The sequence below is a fragment of the Siphateles boraxobius genome, unplaced genomic scaffold (genome assembly GCF_051911475.1).
Source record: "Siphateles boraxobius isolate OS27281-9 unplaced genomic scaffold, OSU_SipBor_1 22, whole genome shotgun sequence".
NCBI classification, from domain to species: Eukaryota; Metazoa; Chordata; class Actinopteri; order Cypriniformes; family Leuciscidae; genus Siphateles; species Siphateles boraxobius.
In genome coordinates, this window is record NW_027508833.1 from 28213139 (window position 1) to 28236139 (window position 23001).

Sequence of the window (23001 nt, forward strand, 5' to 3'; positions counted from 1 at the left end):
ATGAAGTGAAAAAATTCCAAACAAACCGAAAAATGACCGAACAGCACCAGAGGGTTAATGACATAGAATAAAACATGAAAACATCTTGAACTTGTGTTAACCACAGACAGTATTTCAGGCATTTAATGAAAAACCTATTTAAAAAAAAAAATATATATATATACAGGTCCTTCTCAAAAAATTAGCATATTGTGATAAAGTTCATTATTTTCCATAATGTAATGATAAAAATTAAACTTTCATATATTTTAGATTCATTGCACACCAACTGAAATATTTCAGGTCTTTTATTGTTTTAATACTGATGATTTTGGCATACAGCTCATGAAAACCCAAAATTCCTATCTCAAAAAATTAGCAAAATTAGCATGTTTTTAATACAAAAAAAGTCAACCTTCAAATAATTATGTTCAGTTATGCACTCAATACTTGGTCGGGAATCCTTTTGCAGAAATGACTGCTTCAATGCGGCGTGGCATGGAGGCAATCAGCATGTGGCACTGCTGAGGTGTTATGGAGGCCCAGGATGCTTCGATAGCGGCCTTAAGCTCATCCAGAGTGTTGGGTCTTGCGTCTCTCAACTTTCTCTTCACAATATCCCACAGATTCTCTATGGGGTTCAGGTCAGGAGAGTTGGCAGGCCAATTGAGCACAGTAATACCATGGTCAGTAAACCATTTACCAGTGGTTTTGGCACTGTGAGCAGGTGCCAGGTCGTGCTGAAAAATGAAATCTTCATCTCCATAAAGCTTTTCAGCAGATGGAAGCATGAAGTGCTCCAAAATCTCCTGATAGCTAGCTTTATTGACCCTGCCCTTGATAAAACACAGTGGACCAACACCAGCAGCTGACATGGCACCCCAGACCATCACTGAGTGTGGGTACTTGACACTGGACTTCAGGCATTTTGGCATTTCCTTCTCCCCAGTCTTCCTCCAGACTCTGGCACCTTGATTTCCGAAAGACATGCAAAATTTGCTTTCATCCGAAAAAAGTACTTTGGACCACTGAGCAACAGTCCAGTGCTGCTTCTCTGTAGCCCAGGTCAGGCGCTTCTGCCGCTGTTTCTGGTTCAAAAGTGGCTTGATCTGGGGAATGCGGCACCTGTAGCCCATTTCCTGCACACGCCTGTGCACGGTGGCTCTGGATGTTTCTACTCCAGACTCAGTCCACTGCTTCCGCAGGTCCCCCAATGTCTGGAATCGGTCCTTCTCCACAATCTTCCTCAGGGTCCGGTCACCTCTTCTCGTTGTGCAGCGTTTTTTGCCACACTTTTTCCTTCCCACAGACTTCCCACTGAGGTGCCTTGATACAGCACTCTGGGAACAGCCTATTTGTTCAGAAATTTCTTTCTGTGTCTTACCCTCTTGCTTGAGGGTGTCAATGATGGCCTTCTGGACAGCAGTCAGGTCGGCAGTCTTACCCATGATTGCGGTTTTGAGTAATGAAACAGGCTGGGAGTTTTTAAAAGCCTCAGGAATCTTTTACAGGTGTTTAGAGTTAATTAGTTGATTCAGATGATTAGGTAAATAACTCGTTTAGAGACCCTTTTCATGAAATGCTAATTTTTTGAGATAGGAATTTTGGGTTTTCATGAGCTGTATGCCAAAATCATCAGTATTAAAACAATAAAAGACCTGAAATATTTCAGTTGGTGTGCAATGAATCTAAAATATATGAAAGTTTAATTTTTATCATTACATTATGGAAAATAATGAACTTCATCACAATATGCTAATTTGTTGAGAAGGACCTGTATATAGACTTCAGCATGATGGAACCGGAAAGTGCTAAAATGCTCGCTCGCTTCTGGGTTTTGGCCTACAAAAATACCTCATCCAGGCAGCACTCTATGCTTTTGGAAGCTAGCAAGATGTGCCTAAAATAAATATCAGGCCCTCCTAACTTTTCTAAAGGATGCAGTCGTCTAAATGGCAAATATTGTATCTCAGGTAGCATCTAAAACCAAAACATTGTTTGAAACCCCATATTACAGAGAGTTGCTGACAGAAGACATCTGCTTCCCTCCCACCGGGGCTGCCCTGCTTGCTCTGACAACAATCACAAAGCACATTTTTAGCTACATAAACTGTTAATTCCCCAGCACCGCTCTCCTTCCTCCCACAGGGCTGTTGTGATATCACTGATACAGTGTGAAGTTCCTGTCCTCCCTTTGTGGGCCGCATGTGTGGTTGCCATATCGTTTAATTGTGTCCCTGCCGTCTCATGCACAAATTAGCAACTTGAGAACCCAATGGCCCTGCATTATGTTCTCTGTCGGTTTATATAGTTGTATGAGTTGATCGTGTTTGACACAATTGATCTTTTGCATTCCCTGATGCTATACTGTACAGATGAAGCAGCAGAGAACTGGATATTCCCAAGAGGTGAGTTCAGAAATTAAGGATTTGAACACAGCCTTAAAGGGGTTGTTGAACCAAAAATGATAATGCAGAGAAATAATTAATTACACACATGTTGTTCCAAACCTGTATGGCTTTCTTCTGTGAAAACAAAGGGAGATATTTTGAAGTCCATTCAATGAAAGTCAATGGGGTCCAGTGTTTAAGATGTCACCTCAGTGAATTTCAAAATATTTTTTACATTTTTTTTTTGTGATCCACAGAAGAAAGAAAATCTTAAAAGTTTAAAACAGTAGGTGAGTAAATAGACAGAATTGTCGAAGTATTCATCCATGCAACTGATTAAGTTGAGATGTCCTATTACATTTATAAGTGATTTATGATTTTCACCTTCTGGATGATAAAATCAGTGATGGTACTGTAGATTTAAGGATACAAGTGGTGATACAGAGAGCAGAATATGATAGTTTGGGATGGCCTCTTTTGATTTTCCCAGTACAAACCACAATGACAGCTGAATAGCAGCAAGTTAAAAACCTCTCAGAAAACTGCATAGAAAAGTAGAAAAGGAAACTTATGAAAATTTTATATAAAAAGTTGGCATCTCTATTTCTTGTGCATTACTGATTCTGAGTACCTCAGTAACTGTTCACAGTTACTGGATAATTCAAGAGTTTTTTTATTTTATTTTTTATATCAGGCCCATGAATATATAACTTATAAACTGTTCGAAATTTATTTAAAAAAATGTATCGAAGATTTTGTGTAAAATTTTAGTTTAAAAATGTAAATTTATGACCCTAGAATTAAAAATGACAGACTTTGTAATTTTTTTTTTGAGATTTTATTTTTTAAAGAGTTCTAGTGTAGCCATTTGAAGTGTTTTTAAATACCCAATTTGAATGTCACTGAAACAGTCTGTTATTCGGGGGTGAGGTAGGCTATATTTCATTTGCATATACGCATAACTTATACGGCCACACTGAGTGCATTATTAGTGTTACTCGCCTGCTCATATTGTACATTTAATAAATAGTGAACCATTTCATAGTGCCCATCTCAGTTTTTTTAATACAATGCAGCATGCCAAAGTATTCAAAACCTAACTAGTAATTCACGCTCAAAAAAGTCACTTTTTTAAATTATTTTTTTATAACTCACATGGGGAAAATGACGTTTCACAAACATTTCGGCTCTCAGGCCTTCTTCAGTGGTGTCTGTGTATTGCATGTGATTCACCATAGACGTTTTGATGCAAGTTAGCTATATGGATTCGCAGACCAAAATAAATAAGATAACTGGATATACTGTAAGAGGGCATTTAAACTACTTTGTTGAAGCATACCAAAGACTTGCCGTTAATCTCTCTCTCTCTCTCTCTCTCTCTCTCTCTCTCTCTCTCTCTCTCTCTCTCTCTCTCTCTCTCTCTCTCTCTCTCTCTCTCTCTCTCTCTCCATCAGTTATGATGGTCATTATTTCTAAACTATAAATAGCTGTGACCCAAGAATAGCTTTACGACAGCACTGTCTCTCTCTGTTCCTTAACTGAATCCCCTTTTCGACTCCTGTCATTAGACCTGGCAGGAACTGTCTTTTTATTCAATTAGAGATCATCAATCGATGAAACCATATAGCTCTAATTCAGCTGTAATCTTCACAGAAGAGAGTGTTTGTGCATGTACATCATAAAAATGGACTGCGTGACCGAACAACTTCTAGACATTCGATTCTCCTCAAGGATGATCTCATGCAATCAATAAATCTGTCTGAGATCTCCTTCCAAATACTGCAAAGCTTATGAGGAATGGTTTTCCTTGTCTGTTTATCTGTCTCTGGCTGTCTCACCCACGAACATCCTAAAGTGGGCTGAGCTCAGTCTAGGCCTAAAATGGTCTTGATCTAAGGATGTTTCTGAGTCACCTTTCAGTAATGCAGTAAAGACGCTCTAGTAATCCAGATAACAAGCTTCTGTAGGAGGACAGCGACTTCCGGCTAAGTTTAGGGAATTGTGAGCGTGTGAAAGAATGGAGGTATGTTTGTCTATTTATGTGTCGAAACAGGAGGGTGTGTGTAGATGCTGATTGTATTAATAGGATCCGTTTTTTTGACGTGTAGGGAGGCTATAGGGTCCCCGTTCATAGGCAGAAGGCTCTCAAAGTCAGATTTAGAGCTGGTAAGCAGTCAGGCATGCTGTAGGGAGAGAGTCATTCGGATCACATAACTGCATAGAACAACACAAACTACTTTGATTCAGTGTTTCTGACTGTTATAAGTGCCACTTATTAAGTAAATCAGCAGGATAAATGAATGGTTCTGATGGATTGAAAGCATTTCCTCCAAACCCTCTGAGACCATCTTAAGCTGGTTAATAATTAAGGATATATTTGCCTATATATTTTTGTACATTTAGGATACAGCTTAACCAGAAGTTGTTCGTGGCTGGTTTAAGCTGGTCTCCCAGCTTGGCCAAGCTGGAGTTCAGCTCAGTTAGCTGGGCAGTCAAATGATGTCCCAAACTGGCCCAATACCTCTCTAAATCCAGCTAACAGACCAGGCCTAGGAGACTATTTTTATTTTGTAGTAAATGTGTGTTCAATCAAATCCTATGGTATTTTTCTTTTATGGTAAGTTTTAGAAGTAAGCCAAATTAGACAGATGGCAATATGGGCAGGGTGTGTGGTGCGCCTCAAAAAACACAATAATAATAGGCTACATTTCAAGGTATTTGTAAAATAATAGTCTGATTATTGCCAATAATCCGTGTGGAATTAGATTAATGCTCACATTACATAGACAAACCTGTTTAAACTTGTTTACATGTGAGGGTACTTACCAATTATCAGTAGCCTACCTGACGTGTTTTTTTACAGCCATTTTGTTGATATTCACCCACAGTGTTTTTTTTGGTCATTTTCAAATATGAAATATTGGCCATTTATACAGTAGCATACCCAAACATTTTTTTCATGATTCCATTACAGTGTTTGAAAATCAATACCTCTTTGTCAAGTAAAGCGGCCACCATAAAAGTGGCAGGATATAAGATCTGAGCCAAATAATCTGAAATGTTACACTTATCATTAGGTCTCAGTCAATGGTTATTATTATTTTAAATGTAGCCGTATTAACCCTTTCTCCAGAGCTCCTTCATAGTGTAGTTTCTTCTTTTCCACTCTTGCGCATTTTGGTCAGAATAGAAGAAATGTGGTTAAAACAGATACTGTGATTATGGTTACTCTTCAGCTTAATCGCAGCACTATAGGGTGCATGTCACAGCTAGTGTTTGATTCTAATGGCATTTTTTGTTTACTTGTGTATAATGTTCAGTCCCCATTTGATGTCCAATGTTCTGGAATAACTTATTTTTCATAAAGAGATGAGTGGATATCTGCACTCTATGACAGACTTGACTTATGATGGATGCACTTCTCTGACATTTTTACAAACAACCCCCATCTTCAAATTCATAAGTGCAGAGTTCTTCAGTTTTTTCCCCTTTGGTTTAAGGGTTCAGCCCCACATGTGTGTTCCAATAAGAGCTCCATCCCTGACGTCATGTCTGCAGGAGATTGGCTATATGGAGCTCGAGCACAAACGCCTGCCTTTGCACACACGCGCGCTCAAACTTTTTTCTAAGAGTTTTCAAACTTCTGCTCGAGCTCAAATCGCGCGCACGCGAACTCTCTCGCCTCCTTGACTCCCGATTTCCCCGATTTCCGTTTCGTGCTTTGAACCTTTCTTTCACTTAAAGCATTTCCCACTCTTTTAAGTTATGTGTATAGCGAATAGATGACAGCGCGCGAGGGTTTACCACAACTGCTTCACACGCGAGTGTAGTTGAACTTCTATAGTGTTTTTTTATTTTTGTAGGCTATCTTTCTTTCTATAGTGTGTGTATATATAGTACATAGTGTTTCTTTCAAACTTCCCCAACACTTTCACTTCTACTGGATATGGCTGTGCTCATGTGGGACATTATTGTTTCTTTAGCGTTATTTATTTCTCCGTCTTTGATTTCGGCGGATCAAAGCGGCTTCAGGAAACTGTACGTACTGCAGCCGGGACCGAGCGGTACGGACGGGGTTCACTTGAGCTCCATTTCATCGATTTCGGGAGCGTCGGGACAGCCACACTCCTACAATGTGGAGCTCAAAGCCAGTTTCGGCGGCCAGGTCCGAACTCGAAGAATGGGTCACCAACCGAACCCGAGCATTCCGATCCGCCAGGACGCGCAGCCTGGCCGACACACAACCAGCCATCATATGAAAGTGTCAGGGTAAGAGCAGAGCCAACTATATTCAAGAAGGCTACATTACTTTACAATGGATGTCGATCAATATACTTTTTTATTAGAATGATAATTATGATGTACGAAACGATACCGAATACGACAGTAAAAATAGGCATTATGAATATCCATAATGAATATTGAGATATTGTAGGCCCATTTTGATTATTAGGCTATCGAATATTGTAGTGTTATGTTAAAAAATTAACGAATATTAATGTTAAAAAAATATTTTTTATGCAATGTTGTTTTGCAGTCTAAATGGTCACAAAGTTGATTATCCAAACAATTAACATTAAAAGTTACTTTACTCGTGAAGACAAATACTGAGAGCTTTTCTTTAGAGACCCACCAAACGGTGCTGATAATGATTAAGTTGAAAACTGAATATTGGAATATATATATATATATATATATATATATATATATATATATATATATATATATATATATATATATATATATTGTTGACCTGTCAGCATTTTACAGTTTGTTAATTAAAAGTACATTTAAAAATAACCTATAAGAAAAAAAAAAGTTAAATGAAAGCAACATTCTAGAACTATACGTGATGTGTTCATTGTAATGAGAAACTTGAATTGTTAATAAGAATGTGTGTTGAAGTTCCATTAGAGTTTGAATCCTGCTTTTGTTTGCTAGTGATGTGTTAACAAACAGATTTCATTAAGCATCAATAAATTCAACAAGTCTACAGTGATCATAACATTCTAAAAAGCACAGTAACATCTATTGTTTCAGGAAGCCACAAGAGACAGTTTAATGTAGGCTACCGGCTCCCCTAGCAGTGAACCTGATGCCCCTTAAAAAGTTTCAGCAGGCCATTCACAAAGATTTTTCCACATTCCCTACAATCACAAAGATTATTGAGTGTATTGAGTGTTCATATTTTCTGGGCTTTGGATCAGTTTCTTTTACTTTGCTAAGTGCAGTATGAAATAGCACAATGGGAATAATAGGACTGATTATATTGGAGCCTCAACCAGCTTTGGCCCCGGGCCCTCACATCACTTCAGTGAGAGCAGACTTACATCAGAAACCGCTCTGGGTGGGCGAGGAGATTGACCGTGGGGTTGAGAGGGGGGAGGGGGTTACAGTAAGGTTAGTATGTTCAGTCGGTTTGTGTGCTAGTGTGACTGACTGTTGATGTCATTGCAGGGTGAACGTCTGTGGGGGGCAGTGCTGTGTTGGTTGGAGCAAGACCCCAGGATCTCAGCGCTGCACTAAACGTGAGTTAAAGTAAATTATTTTGTATCATGCATGTGCTTGGGTTCTCTCAGGTCTTTCTTCTGCACTACACCATACTTGAACTTCACTTAAAAAACTTGCTTGGACAAGTGAATCCTTTTAATCAACCTGGAAGTCAAGTTCAGAATGGTGTATTTGCTTTAGTTTTGCCACAGACAGCGGGTCTCGCATGAAACTGTTTTAAAAAAAAAAATAGTATACCAGTCTGGAAGAGTGGGTTGAGTTTGCCTGATTAGGAAGGGTTTAGACTTTTAACACAAAAGTTGCAGGTTCCATTGTATTTAGGGATCAACTGCGTTACCAATCCTGGACATCATCAGTGACTGATCACATACTGAGGGTTCGGATTTACACTTACGCCCATTTGGCTCCAAACCCACGCTATTTGCTGCTTTTGAGCAAGACATTCAATTGTCTTGCTCCATAGTCTCATTGCAATGCATTGCCCAGAAACGCCCTCTGGATACAGTACTAAACATAAGAAAGAACAATTAAGTTAAAATATTAAACTAATGGTTTAGAGCTCTATATGTCAGAAATGTCTTGAAGGGATGGTTGAAAATTCTGTCATCACGGAAGTATTAAAGTCATACAGGTTTGGGTCAAAATAAGGGTGTCATGTCATTCCAAACCTGTGTGACTTTAATTCTTCTGTGGAATACTCAAAAAATATTTTTTTGTGTCTATGCAGCGAAAGTCACTGGGATCAAGTGTTGTTTTGGACCCCACTGACTTTTATTGAATGGACAAAAACTTTCAAAATATATTTTTTGTGTGTTTCATAGTAGAGTTAAAGTCATACAGGTTTGGAACAACAAGTGGGTACGTAAATGACAGATTTTTTTTTGCCTGAACTAACTCATTAATGCCAGGAGCAGTTGCTGTGGTTAAAAAGTGACATATGCTGAGACATTTTATGGTGTCCTTCATAAACAACCAGACAGACAGCTGCAGTGCCCACCTGTGAGTGGAGTCAAAACGCTCTCCGTCAGATCTTAAGTGGAGGGATAGGGGGTGGTTGAAAAGAGGGTGTGTACTGTTATCATAGGTGTAGATTTTGAGTGGTTGGCGGCAGATGTGATAGTGTAAATCAGCAAACACTCAGTATATCACAACATGATCAAGTTACAGGCGAATATTAACATAAATCTGCAAGTTACTGCACACAAAATCCACATGTGAAGTAAAACGATGGGGTTTGTAAAGTAAGGAAATGCAAGATATGACAGAAAGCATTTTGAAATTTAGTAAATGACAGAAATGTTTCAGTTAACGCAATAGACAGAAGGTACACAGGCACAAAACTTCAATATATAATAATAGAAAACAAAGATAGAAGTACACAGTGGGGCTAAAGATGAGGAATTTTGAGGCTACGGAGAGAGTATGATAACCCAGTGGAAGGGCTGGATCAGTTTATCCTTAGCCTGTGTGTTTCTGCCAGCAGGTTATATAAGAACTGGCCACTGTATGTGTGGAAGTACGTGGAGGCCACCAGGGAAAAGCAGGAGTTGCACCTCCACCCGCTGACTGAGTCTGGCCTCCAACACACATTCCTCTTACCCACCTTTTACACATATCCTAGACGATCAATATTGTGTCTACATCCCCTGTCTCCAGTGACATTCCTCCTTCCTTCTCCTTGTTTTTTAGGAATGATGAATTGATAATTTTGTGTGTATGGTCTATGGCACCTCCAAGATTGTGTGTTGGATGGCTGCTGCATTTTGACAAAGTGTTTGTCTTGGAGCCTTGCATCGAACATCAGGTGTACATTTTACTAGTGTATAGTGATTATGCAGACAATTTCATCCCAGTGATCTTTCTCATTCATCAAAGTCAGTCTTGATTCTATATTTGATGGATATAGTTTTGTTTCACATGGGCTTGTCTGCAAACTACTAAGCCATAGAGTATATGGGTTTTTGCAGATAATTTGTAATTTTTCAGTGGCAGATACTTTATCCTAGCACAGCTAAATATTTTGAGACTACTACACGTCAATGATTTCTTTTAAAAGTGCAAACATTAGGACACTGTTAAGACTTGCTTTATTAGTTTGAGCCTGACACTGCAACATTGGTTTAACTAATGGCGTGAAATTTTTCTTTCTTCAGATCAGTATTTTTTAACTAATTGGTGAAAATGATAAGTACATATGTGATAATACGTGATTTGGTAATTTGTTTCACAACTGAACAAATCATTGTTTTTTAAGGAATTGGTTAAGTGAATTATTCAGTGACTCATTCATAAAGACAGTCACTTGTCGCCACCTACTGGTAGAACGATATAAGCTGCACTAGCGTCACTAAAAATCCAGAGCACAGTAAAGTCTGTCTGACTCTGAACTAAAGGTGTCATAAATATGTAAGCTTGTAATTAATATTATATATTAGTAATATAATTATAATATTAATTATTGTATTATATATATATATATATATATATATATCATATATATCTATCATATATATATATATATATATACGCTGTATATTATAGAGAGAGAAAGAGGGAGAAAAAGAGAACCCCCTGTTTACAGAAAGAGGCCCTGTTTACACGGGCAGAAGAATCACTTTGCAGGCCATCTGGAGCGAACCCAGAGCACATTCCTGCTTCAGCCATCCCTTTATTTTCAATGGAGGCGTCTATAGTTTGATGTCAGCCGCACAGTGAGTGGCCTGAGAGCCCTTAAATTTGAGCTGAAATGTAACAGAACGTTTTTAATGGAAGTCCTTGCAGGAAAATTGAGTGTGGAGAAGGGAAGCCTCTTTAACACCTCAGAGAACGTCTCTATGACTGTTTTTCTGCTGACTCAGGAAATCTTGGGTTTATATATTTTTATTTTGATATACCAGTATAGTGTCACTAAACCATTTGTTTTTATGTTTCGCCAACCTTTTGTGAAAGGTTATTCTCATAAACGTACAGAATCCAGTATTTCTGCCAAATTGCTGGTGTCAACCCATAAACGTGACTTATGATAGGGTCACCATTATGTGCGCTTTCAAGTAAATTTTGAATAAAATATGACCTTTTTCGCTCATCTGACAGCAGCATTAGATGTTGTAATTCATGGTGACTGGGACATCGCAGCGAGAATTAATCATGGCTCTACCATTTTTCATTGCTCATATATTTTTCTATATAGGGGGGAAATGAAAAAGTCCAGGTTGTAGTCATAGCTCCCCTTGCCTCTATTTATCTTCCTTTCCATTTGTGTTTTAGAATTACTGTGTCTCCGCTCTCCACCTCTCCTGTCTCAAAAGATAGACCTGATCATAAATTTTCCCGCTAAATGTTTAATGGCGTTTGAATTTTCAGGTTTTAACGCTCACCTCACTCAGAAAGTGCTAACAAAGAGAATTGTCTGAATAGAAGCAGCTTTTGTTTTTCCCTGGCTGGTTCTTCCGAGCTGCATGGAACTTCGTAGGTGAAGTGTTGAACCCCGAGCTGTCAGTCTTCCAGGTTTTGTCGCTGACATAGAGTCCTATTATTGTATTAGTGCATCCTATTAGTGCAGAGTGGCACTGGGATATTGGCCTTCTAATTTTACCACCAGGATATTGCACTCCAGTTCTTTATCTCTAACGGAATAGGAAGAGTGTTAATCCTGGTAAATTTTTGGCCCATCATGCCCTATAAATAACTGAAAATGTAGACCAGGGGCCAACTTACATGCACTGCTATTTGAGGATTGCACCATTAAACTTAGATGAAACATAACCCTACATATAAACTAAATATTTACGGAAGACTTCAACCAGGAATAATAGTTGGAATAAACTAGCAGATTGCAGATTGGATTGTATCAATGAGCTCATGTAACTTACAGATAAATGATGTTGACATTTACACTCGTTTATATTTTTAGAAAGTAAACTTTGTAAATAAATCTTAGTGAGTTCTTAGCAGCTTTACCAGCATGTAACCAATCTTAAAGGTGAACTTTACAGTGTGCATCCCCCTGTCATTTGTGGATGCCAGGGTTTTAACTCTCAAAAAATATAAATTCAAATAAATATCAATAAAATGTTTAATATTTATTATTTAATATAATATTTATTTAAAAAAAAAACCTTTTAGATACAGTTCCTTAATAATTATTTGTTTAATTATTTTTACTAATCATTTTATGATTTTATGTGATTTTATTGTTATTTATTTAATTTACATTTATTTTGTTATTTTTTTAACACTATGTCTTCTTACAAATTTGAAGGCAGCTTATTGGATCAATAATAGTAAATGTCTTATTGTGCTTATTCTGTATCTGTTCAACTGCACATTACTTTACAGAGAGCTTACAACTTACTAGCTATGTCTTTCCTTAAGAACAAATGGTGCAACCAAGTACAGACTAAGTATTAGTGACTAAGCCCATAGTGAACTTTATGTCCCAATTATAAATAAGACCAGGTGGTGCAGCCATACGCTGGAGATCAGTACTGAACTGAGAACAGTACATCACTGATCCATTTTTTTGAAGCTCCTTTTCATCTCACTGGGGTTTTTTTAGTACACAAATTAATTGTGGGTAAATTACCTTTTCCAGAGAGTTACACTTGTCATAATGGACCTACTGCGACAAACAATAAAAGATAAAAAAAAAAGGCTTGTTACTGGAATCTTGTTGGTTAGGATACCGTGTTAAAATATGGCTTAACATATTTAACAGACTTCTGAGAAGCAGAATTGAGTGTGACTGTGAAAAACCAGCAGACATGTTTGAAAGCTGTTTGAACAGAGGTCATGATGTGAATCTAGGTTCAGTCTACAGAATGTCTGCCACCTTGTTGTTCTCTGTTCCCTGATGAGTTTTCGTGCTGGCATTCACCATGTGATATGCATTCAGTAGCTTCTCAGACTTTCCTTGAGTTCTTTTATTGGATTGAGATCATCAGGAAACATTCAGAGCATTTTTGTTTTTCTCAGACAGGCCTGGGTTTGGGGGAGTTGATGGGTGATTTAATTTGTCTGCACAATGGAAGACTGTCTAGAGATGAAGAGCTTGCGGATGGTGAAAACTGTAATGTAAATTTAGCCCCAGCATAAGATTTTTGAATCGATGACAGATTCAATTTAACGCTACTACATAATTTAACATCTAATTTATAGTTTGTTTTACAAGTTTTACAACATGTAAAATGCAATGAATGCTCATGTCTTCCCTCTGAGCCTGGATTTCTCATATAGCTCATCTGAAGTGTTTGAGTGTTTTTCCTGAGCTCAGGCATGTGTGCACAGCTCACCGCTGAAAGACTGCTCAGTCTATTTTGTCCCTCAACTGAACAGGGCCCAAAACGTTCACGTCCCTCGCCAGATAAAACACAACATGAAAATATTTCACCTGGGCTCCACAGCACGGCAGAGAGACAGATACGTTTTTCCTGGCTGTCCGTGCTGAAAAAGTGTCCTAGATCTGCAGGAACAGGTGACTAGGTTGAGGAACCTGCTGTGATGGAACTAGAGAAGAGCTCAATTCGGTTGGTTCTCCGAATTCACTAGTTGCACCCCTCTTGCATGTGCTTATTCAGTAAAGACACCTGTGTCTTATTTATTAACCACATGCAGTGCAATGTAACCAACACAAATAGTTGTTTTTATGTAAATTAGGCTTCTTGTATTATAGTTTGTAAGAAAGTGGACCAGATTAAACAAGTCATCAAATGTCACCAGCCATTTTAGTCTTCAAGTTGGCTGGGCTTGGCAAGGTTTAGCGAGAAGGTTTGCTTTAGGGTCATGTTTAGTGGTTTTATCATTTTTTTCAGTGTTCCACATTTAAAGAATTATCAGTGTACATGCATTAACTTTCAATAACTCTGTGGTCCAGAGTCATTTCTACTTATGCTGTGGTTAGCACATGCTCAAGTGTTTTTTATGCCAATTATGAAATCTCTTTCTTAAAACAGCCTAATCCACCATTACAAGTTTGAAAAGTACATGACAAAGTGATATAGAACTGTAATGTGGTCAAAAAACCTGAAAGTCCTTCATAGCTGTGCAACTTAACACCTTGGAAGTAACATTGTTCAACCAATCAGAATCAAGCATGAAACAATGCTGTAGTATAATTAAAAGTATAGTTAATAAATAAATTCCCCAAAAGAATTTTCCCTTCAAGGTTAAGAAAAATGCTTGTTTTCCCAGTTTAAATAAAGCATTTCTCGTTAGAGAGAAGTTTGCTGTATCTATATGTCCAAGACAACTTGTGAAATGGCTCTCCTGTCCGCTCACACTGCAGGCTTCCAGTCCTCAGGGAGTAGCTTAGCATGCTAACCCACATGTTACTTTCTTGTTCAAGAAAATCCAAGTTGTACCTTTCAGATTCAAAACGTTTGAAGACGTTAGAGCTGTTGGAGAGCTCTGCAACAGATCCTCTTGAATGAGCTCTTAGATGTGTTACACGTATTAAGCTCAGCATAGAAATGGCCCGACCGCAGTTGCCTTTAATTGGCTCTGTGTCTGCTGTGAAATACTAGCAGACTGAAGTGGGCTTATCGACGATTCTGTCTGGACGCATACATGCTGTGCGTGAGCTCCTACACCGCTGATCACGTTGAGGGTACAATGCAACACATTTCACACCCATTTCAATATTGACTTGAGGGATAAAACTAATAAGAAGCTGGACATGTTGGAATTACCCAGCACTGCTCCCCATAGCCCGGCCATCTGAGTCAGCAACATTGCCCTTTATTTCTCTCTCATGCTCTCTTTATCAGTCTGCCTTTCTGAGGCCTAACTTTATCTCTCGCTTTATTTTTTTGGTGTTCAATTTAGTCAGCAGGAAGATTTAACTTCCTGAGTGTACAGTAGCCCATAGCACTACTCATGAGTGTTGGTGACATGCTCTTACCAAACTTGTGATGTACTGACTTACAACTGCACTCAGTACAAGTATTTTAAATTTATACTGTATGGAATGACAGGACGCTTTGTGTGGTTGCTATGTGTGTTATCTGGGTTAACTCAATGTGTCATTGACCAATATTTGATTCGCAATGGCTGATGCCAATAGCTAGTGACCTAGGTGGCCAAAATAATGCAGATGCACACTCATTTTATTTAATCTTATTCCTTTGATTGCAAAACAGCAATTATCCAGTCTTCAGTGTCATACCAACCTTCAGAAATCATTCTAATATGCTGATTTCGACGACGACATACGAACATCATCACAAGTGGTTATAAGAATTACACAAATCAACGCAATATAATATTTTGTTATCATGAAAGATTAGAGGTTCCTTACAACAGACTCAAAGTCTGTTGATATATGTTTTCGATGCATATATAATATGCATGCATAATACAGCGTTATTAGTAGGAGATTCATGTGAACGGGGATCATTTAGATACTGTTGTCATCCATTTTTAACACATAGCACAATTCAATTAAGAGTTTAGGCTAATATTTATATGCAATATTTACATGAAATTCACTACAAATACTTGAAACCCAATTGTACATTATCCATTGACTAGGATAATTGACATTGGCTCATTTTATGTTCCACCGAAGAATGAAAGTCAAATGAGGACAGAATTTTATTTTGCACTGTACTGTTCCTTTAACTCATAGAGCGCTTAACCTGTATTTAAATGTGTATGTTGGGGTGAGTTTAGTTTAAAATAATGATTTTCTGTGTACAATTGCTCCCACATTTGTGTTCGGTTTATATATATATATATATATATATATATATATATATATATATATATATATATATATATATGTGGGAGAGGAGGTGTACAAGGGCATGATATGAACAAGAACAGTGTTCTTGTGTACTCCGTTTCTGAGGGCCGTCTCACTTTGTAACCCAGAGCCTCAAAGGGCCAATGAAGTACAGGGGAAAATGAGGAAAACCTAGTGAGGGTGGAAAAGAAAACAGAAATCCCCTGCTGTGGGTCATGTCAACTGAAATGAAAAACTCCTCAAACCAGGGAGAGTGGTTTTCATGATGTCATATTTTATGTAATCACTCTCACCTCTGTCACAAAGCGTGTTTATAATAATTTGTGTTCATTAATACTCAATTTTATCCAGCTTGTGTGTTTTTGTACAGTATATGCTTGGGTATACTGTAGTTTGTCTTCAGAAGTGAGCTAAATTTAATAAAAGCATTTGTAGATGTCATCAATTAGAAAAAAAAGATATATAAATTATATTGTACTATATATTGTTTATATAGTTTATATCTTCAATAAATGTGTATATAAATTGCATGTAATTTTTTATGCCATGTATAATTTTCATTTATATATAATGTCTTCCTTGAGCAGTGGGCACTGATACATTTCATATTTAGGAATCTCCGCAGCATTTAATCACTTAATGTGACTAACTGTAAATTGACTGATGAGCAGCAAGCTGCTTTGATTTGGTGTGTGTGTGTGTGTGTCTCTGTGTGTATGTAAAAGTGTCTGTTCATTGGCAACAGATTTGTGGTTGAATAACAGCTTTGTTCCTTCTCCCCAATGATGTAATTACAGACCACAAGTCAACACCCAGTTATCCACTCATTTTCCCTCTCTCTCGCTCTTTCTCTGCCAGTCTATCTTTCTTTTGCTCTTTCTTTCTCTCATGATATGTGCAGATAACAGATAAATGGCTTTTACATTTACATCTGCCTACATTTTGTTTCTCACCAAATAAAAAGTGTACAAGGTGTATAAATTATGCTGAAACTATTATAGAAATATCCACTTTTAAAGGTATATTTCATGATGTTAAGCACAGCATGCTGTTGATTACCACATACGTTTGTTTTTTGTCTAAATAGATAAACTCTACCACATCAGATTGCAAAAATGAACAAAACCGATACAGAAATGGATTTATAATGGAAGTCTGTTGTCTGCTTGCCCCATAGACCCTTCCTTTTCAATAAACGTGGTTCTTACGAAGATTTTGGGCAAGCCACTTTGCAAACATGCTTGTGGACATCTTGAATGCTAATTGCACTATATATGGAATTCATTTTTATTATATGACATTTCATAATATGTTAAATATTAAATGATTGTATTACATTTTCATTGAATGAATTCTCTTCTCTTTGTTACAGCTAACTGTACGCCCCCATGCAAAAATGGAGGGATGTGCTTGCGGCCCCACATGTGTGTGTGTAAGCCAGGCTCTAAAGGCAAGTCTTGTGAACAGACCACTCTCCCTCCATCCTCTCATCCAACCGGACCACTAAACGGACACACCAACAGTGGACTTTCAAACGGAGGCCATACGAATGGATACCCCAACGGTCATAATATAATTCCCCAACGCCCCATTCCTCAGCAGATCTTCCCACAAGGCCAAGGTCAAGTACCGTTACCATTGCCAGGCAAAAACGTGGGACATCTGACTCTTTCCATGAAGCCATCACCTAATGGACCCATTCCTTATCAACCACAGTGAGTATGACGGCTTAATTTAGAGATTTAGCCTCCTGCTATTGTAAATCTGTCATGGTTCATAATGAATTTTCAGTCATGATTGTTGTCTGGCTTTGTGCTTTATGGGAGTTTGGATATTTTGGTCAACAAATGCATCTCAAACAGGCCAAAACATTCTAATTGTTTATATTTATTAGTAAAAGCACAGAACAGAATTCCCATGGATAGATTTTTGACTTTCAGCATAAAGCCTGGTCCACGTTGTAAATGATTTCAGAGAACAGCCACTTCGGCAGGAAAACTAATCTTAGTGATGTGCAGAAAAGTCCAACCACAGTTTTTTGTGAACTGGACATTAATTGTATAATCAATATTATTATTATTTTTAGAACCAATATTGGTACCGGTTATTAAGTGTCCAATAACTGATATACAGCACGTGGCTATCATTTATTGTTCCGTTTCTAATTTTTGACACAATCAAAAAGAAACTAATATTGCATTGAATAGTCAAATAATGTTGAATCCACAGTGGTGTAATGGCATTCATTGTTGGGTGCTATTAATAAGACTTGTGGGAGCATTTATAGGTAAACCTGAAATTTGAAAAACGATATGCAACCTAAATGTGTGAATATCAGTAATGTATTCACTATAAATAAACCGATAATCAGACACAATTTTAGTCTAGCATAGTACAGCACCCAGCAAATGTGTGTGAGAAAGGTATTTTGGACTTTTTAGATTCCTCAGAATCTTTATAATTTTATTATTTTGGAATGAACTCCATAGCTCAATATTAATTCCAGACATCAGACCTGCAGATGTTAACGGTCTCAGCCTATTTCATGCCCCCTACTACTCAGCCTCTCAGCCTGGGTCTGTTTTACAGAAATACCTACTGTTTTTAATTCTGACTAACTGAAATCTTTTTACATGACTTAAACTTAGGCTCTCACCAAATCATGACTCCTGAAGTTCTGATGTCAACCTAGTTTTCTTCTTTATTTTTTTTTAATGACAATCCTTTACCGTGACTGAAAAAAGTCCCCTTCAGGCTCTTTAGTGACCTGTGTTTTTTGAGAAGGGTTTTGGGGGTTGATTTGACCACACGGATTTAGACAGCTGTTAAGTTCATTGTCATATTGGACATGAGCACAGCTTTCTTTCTTCCTTTCTTCCATCAGAGCGAATCAGACTGACTGCAGTCGCTGAGTCAAAATCTCGAGATGTGGGGGAAAGCCACAGAATTTGCCCCTATGTCGGTTCCAGGAAAAGCTGTAATACTGCAGCAGGGCAGGATATTGATGAATTCTACTTAAAATATTAATGAAAGCAGTTTATGTGCTGGGACTGACGTGCACGTTCAGTCAGAGTTTGGACGTTTCTGCTTGGTAATTGCTACCAGACCTGTCCTCGAAAGCTTCTGCAGGTTTCCACTGTGGTTTATTGTGTGCATGGAGGAAGTAAAGCTCTCTCCAGAACACCTCTTCCTCTCAGTTGCAGACAAACATCTTGCTCAACATTTGAGAGGAATTTCCTGCACTTTAGATATTTAGATTATTTTGAATATGATCAGTATATGTAATCAGTATTTTACTATATTTTTAATATAATATTTAGATTACAAAAGGCAAGGCTGAGTGTTGGTTGAGTTGTCAGGAATCAGGATATCAGAATTGACATAACATTTTGTGTTTGTTAATATCTTGTCAAGACAGATGTTTTGAGCATGAAATACACAAAGGCTTTATGGCAACCAAAAAAAACCACTAATGGCATTGTAGGGTAACATTTTTAAAGAATTATACCAGATATTTAATGGTTAACCTGAAAATTGAGAACTGATATTCTAAAAAAAGTGTGAATATTGGTAAAGAGTATTGATAAGCCAGTAATCAGTCTATGTGTAACATAGTTTTATTTTATTTTATTTTTTATTTTATTATATTTTAAGCATGATACCAAAGTATCAAAATCCTGCCTTTCCATCTCATCAGTTTTGAAAACTGGTGAGTTACTGTCGCCATGTTGGTTCTGCGTCTCACTGTTGCCAGGGTAACTCATGGAAGTAAAGATTTATGCATAATTTTACACATAGAAAAATTTAACATCATGTGTTGTTTTTAACGTCACATTTTACATCACTGTTATTTTGTCAGAATATGACAGTTATTAGCCCACATTTACCTCCAAAACTGACAGCACAAGTGAAAGGTTTATTGAAGCGCCTATTGAGTGATTTGTTGGTATGAGTGTGTGACAGGCATCTGTGAGTCATTAGTGTGGGTTTAGTCTAGTTTAGTGTAGTGAATCCGTGGCTGGGTGTCATCACAGCAGAAACAGGTCACTGAAATGATTATTCAAACACTTTGGGAACCTACTTATTTTGGCTAATTGTAGATAAGCGTGTAGGAATGTATAAATGTAAAAACATTTGACCAATTAAAATCAAGTATTCTAGAGAACTATGTAATGCAGCTTTGACGTCTGAATGAACTCTGAAATATTGTAAGTTATAATTTAATAACTGGTTTAATGTGCCATTGTTTTACAGGTGTGAAGTGGGTTCAGTGTGCAAAAGTTTTACTGTAAAACATCACGTAACAAACACCATGATTTTAAATGTATAGTTCATAGAGTTGAATTTGCAGAGGTCTTGTATTGATCTTATATATGGTGAGAAAGAGCTTTAGTTGATTTATAGTTGAGTGAGTTTGTCTATGTGTGTTTAGAAAACCTGATCCATCCTCAGGAACGTTGCTGGTCATGAAAAGGAGTGAGATTGACCCCTAGGCACTTTAAGAGAGATATAATACAGTGTTTTCTGTTGACGCTTTATTTTCCGAGCCTGGATCAATGCCGAGCATTATGCTCGAGCTGTGTGGCACACTCTATTTACTCTGATCCTGTTGTTTAACTAAAGTGATTTGAGGTGTTTAATGATGGAGGTTATGAAGTGTTTGTGCTCTGAGGATTTTTCTGTGTTGACTTTTCGAGATTTCAAGTAAACTCATGAATCCTTGGTTGCCAGTTTAGGTGACCTTTAGGTGAGTTGAACACTGAGACATTTCTCCTTATAGTATTTATATAAAACCACAAGTTGAAACTGACAGTCAATTCACGGTATTGTTCACAGCTAATCAAATCAGATTTTAGTCGAAAATAAGATTAATAGTTAAAGTGAATAAGAGGGTGTATAATGATGGAGTAATGATGGAGCAGTGATGTCGCCTACTGCTAGGGCTGCACAATTAATCATATTTTAATCATGATAACGATTTCTGCTTATCTTGATTAATTAACTGTAATAAATCCAAACATTATTCTCAACCATATTGTTTGATTGTGGTTGCTAAATAAATGCATTATGCAACCTCTGCACAACAATACAAAGTGTACATTATTTGGAAATAATATTATGAATTTCACTCAAAACTACAGCGTCTGTTTGCAGTTATTAGCCATTTCAAAGATGATAAAGTCTAAAAGAAAAAGTCTGTTTGTACAATTTATTAGTTGAGAAGCAATCTGGATCTGTGGTTTCATCTCATCTGCAACTGAATTGCTTCTCTTAAAATATCTAAAGCCCAGACTGCATCTCGGTCAAAAAGCTGCGCTTGAACACACCAAAAGGACTAAGGGGGACTGTCAACTAGCACGTTCGTTCTGCGCCTGCGTGTACAGTAAGTAAATATCTTTCATTTCAAAAAGGGAAACCAAAACTAGGACTACAGATATGTACAAACTGCAAACAAAGCAGCGCTTGCTTACTATTTATAATAGTAAGCATCCTCTTTCATGGAGTTAGTGTTTGAGCTGTATGAAGTGTGGCACTGTCTGTTGCCGCTTCTCCCTTAAGAAAACGATTTTGTGTATCATTTTGCACTCTAGAACCTACTTTTTACAAAGACACTATCTGCTATCTACCAGGTAGTTTTTGTTTTGTACAAATTTTTCTGAATGGATTACACGAATGTATGGATTTTTGTATCATACCTGTTGTTGCTGGCAATCTTCTTCGTACAATGTCGGTCTGTACCTGAGCCGCTGCATCAGAGTTCTTTACTATTGTTTACTGGCCTTGTGGACTTGATATCTGTCATCGACACCAGCATCAATATCGTCTAAACGGACAACACTTTACTGCCAAGTTAGCCCTCGTTGGACAAGGTAACATCTCCCCGGCTTAGCGAGCAGCCACTTCCCAGCCAGCTGGACAATCTTCGGATCTACTCTGTAAACCTCTGGTTATCAATACTTGGAGAAAGCCCGCCACTCCGGTCGCGGTGGTGGCCTAGCAGTACTACACCGCAGTGACATAAAACTCACCCCGCTGTCTCTGCCCGAATTGTCCACTTTTAAATGCCTTGCCTTCAGATGTAAACCACCCTGCACTATGACTATTCTTCTCATTTACCGGCCTCCTAAGCAAAATCCAGCTTTTATCTCAGAGATAAATGAATTTCTCACTTCACTCTGTGCAACATCTACAAATATTGTTATACTTGGAGATCTGAACATTCACGTTGACAAAATGCCTATTCAATGTCGCTAGAAAAAGGCACGGACACAGTTTTATTCAAGCATCATAAGTAAAAATCAGGGAAACTCCAAGCAGCTTTTCTCTACCACAAACCATCTCACCAAGCCACAAACTAGTTCACATAATGACACATCAGAAGAGAAATGCAATAGCTTCATCACTTTCTTCAGAAAAAAAGTTGAGACCATCCGCTCTCGACTCTCCAGCACCCCTGCTCTGTCTGTCCCCACTGCCGACCCTCAGCCTGGGACCTTCCAGCCTCTCTGTTGTTTTTCTGAAATCTCTAAACAACAAGTTGTGGACATCATCGGTAGGATGAAAGCTTCCACCTGTATGCTGGATCCTTTTCCTACAGCCCTGGTGAAAACACACATCAGTGTATAATATATAATAACCAAATAACCCTTCATAACCAAAGTCATCAACCATTCTTTATGCACTGGTCATGTTCCATCTGCTCTTAAAACTGCTGTCATCAAACCCCTTCTAAAAAAAACACTTCAGACCCTGAAGTTCTTGCAAACTACAGGCTTATTTCCAAACTTCCATTCCTGCCCAAAGTTCTAGAAAAAGTTGTTGCTGCCCATCTTTCAGGATCATCTGAATTCAAATTTCCTTTTTGAAAAATTTCAGTCTGGTTTCCGTTCCGCTCACAGTTCCGAAACAGCCCTTATCAGGGTCAAAAATGACCTGTTGATGGCGGCTGACACAGGCACACCATCACTTCTCATCCTACTGGATCTATCTGCAGCTTTTGACACGGTTGATCACAAAATCCTCCTTCATACTATCCGACTCTCTGACACTGCTTTGAGTTGGTTCCAGTCCTACCTGTCTGGAAGAACAGAGTATGTTTCCTTGGGAGGTGTAAAGTCTCAGACGCATACAGTCACTTGCGGTGTTCCTCAAGGGTCGGTTCACTGCCCGATTTTGTTCATCATCTATACTCTTCCCCTTGGCCACATCATCGACAGGCATGGAATATCATTTCATTGCTATGCCGATGACACTCAGCTATATATAAAAACCAACCTCATCCCATCTACAGCCACTCTGGCATCATTGAGCTCCTGCCTTGAGGAGATTGAGGTATGGATGAAGGCAAACTTCCTACAGCTAAATAGCTCCAAAACAGAA

General features: G+C 38.0%; 1 protein-coding gene across 11 annotated transcripts in view; it reads left to right on the forward strand.

Moving 5' to 3' along the window:
• The first annotated feature begins 5968 nt into the window (after positions 1–5968).
• The window catches only part of ltbp1 (latent transforming growth factor beta binding protein 1), a 90898-nt gene continuing 73865 nt past the window's right edge, over positions 5969–23001 (forward strand). For all 11 annotated transcript variants that reach the window (XM_077239453.1, XM_077239455.1, XM_077239457.1 and 8 more), the window contains exons 1-3: positions 5969–6638; positions 7827–7897; positions 16994–17336. In XM_077239453.1, coding sequence (XP_077095568.1) covers positions 6316–6638; positions 7827–7897; positions 16994–17336 — 737 coding nt within the window. In that variant the 5' untranslated portion in view covers positions 5969–6315. The remainder of the gene's footprint in view (positions 6639–7826; positions 7898–16993; positions 17337–23001) is intronic.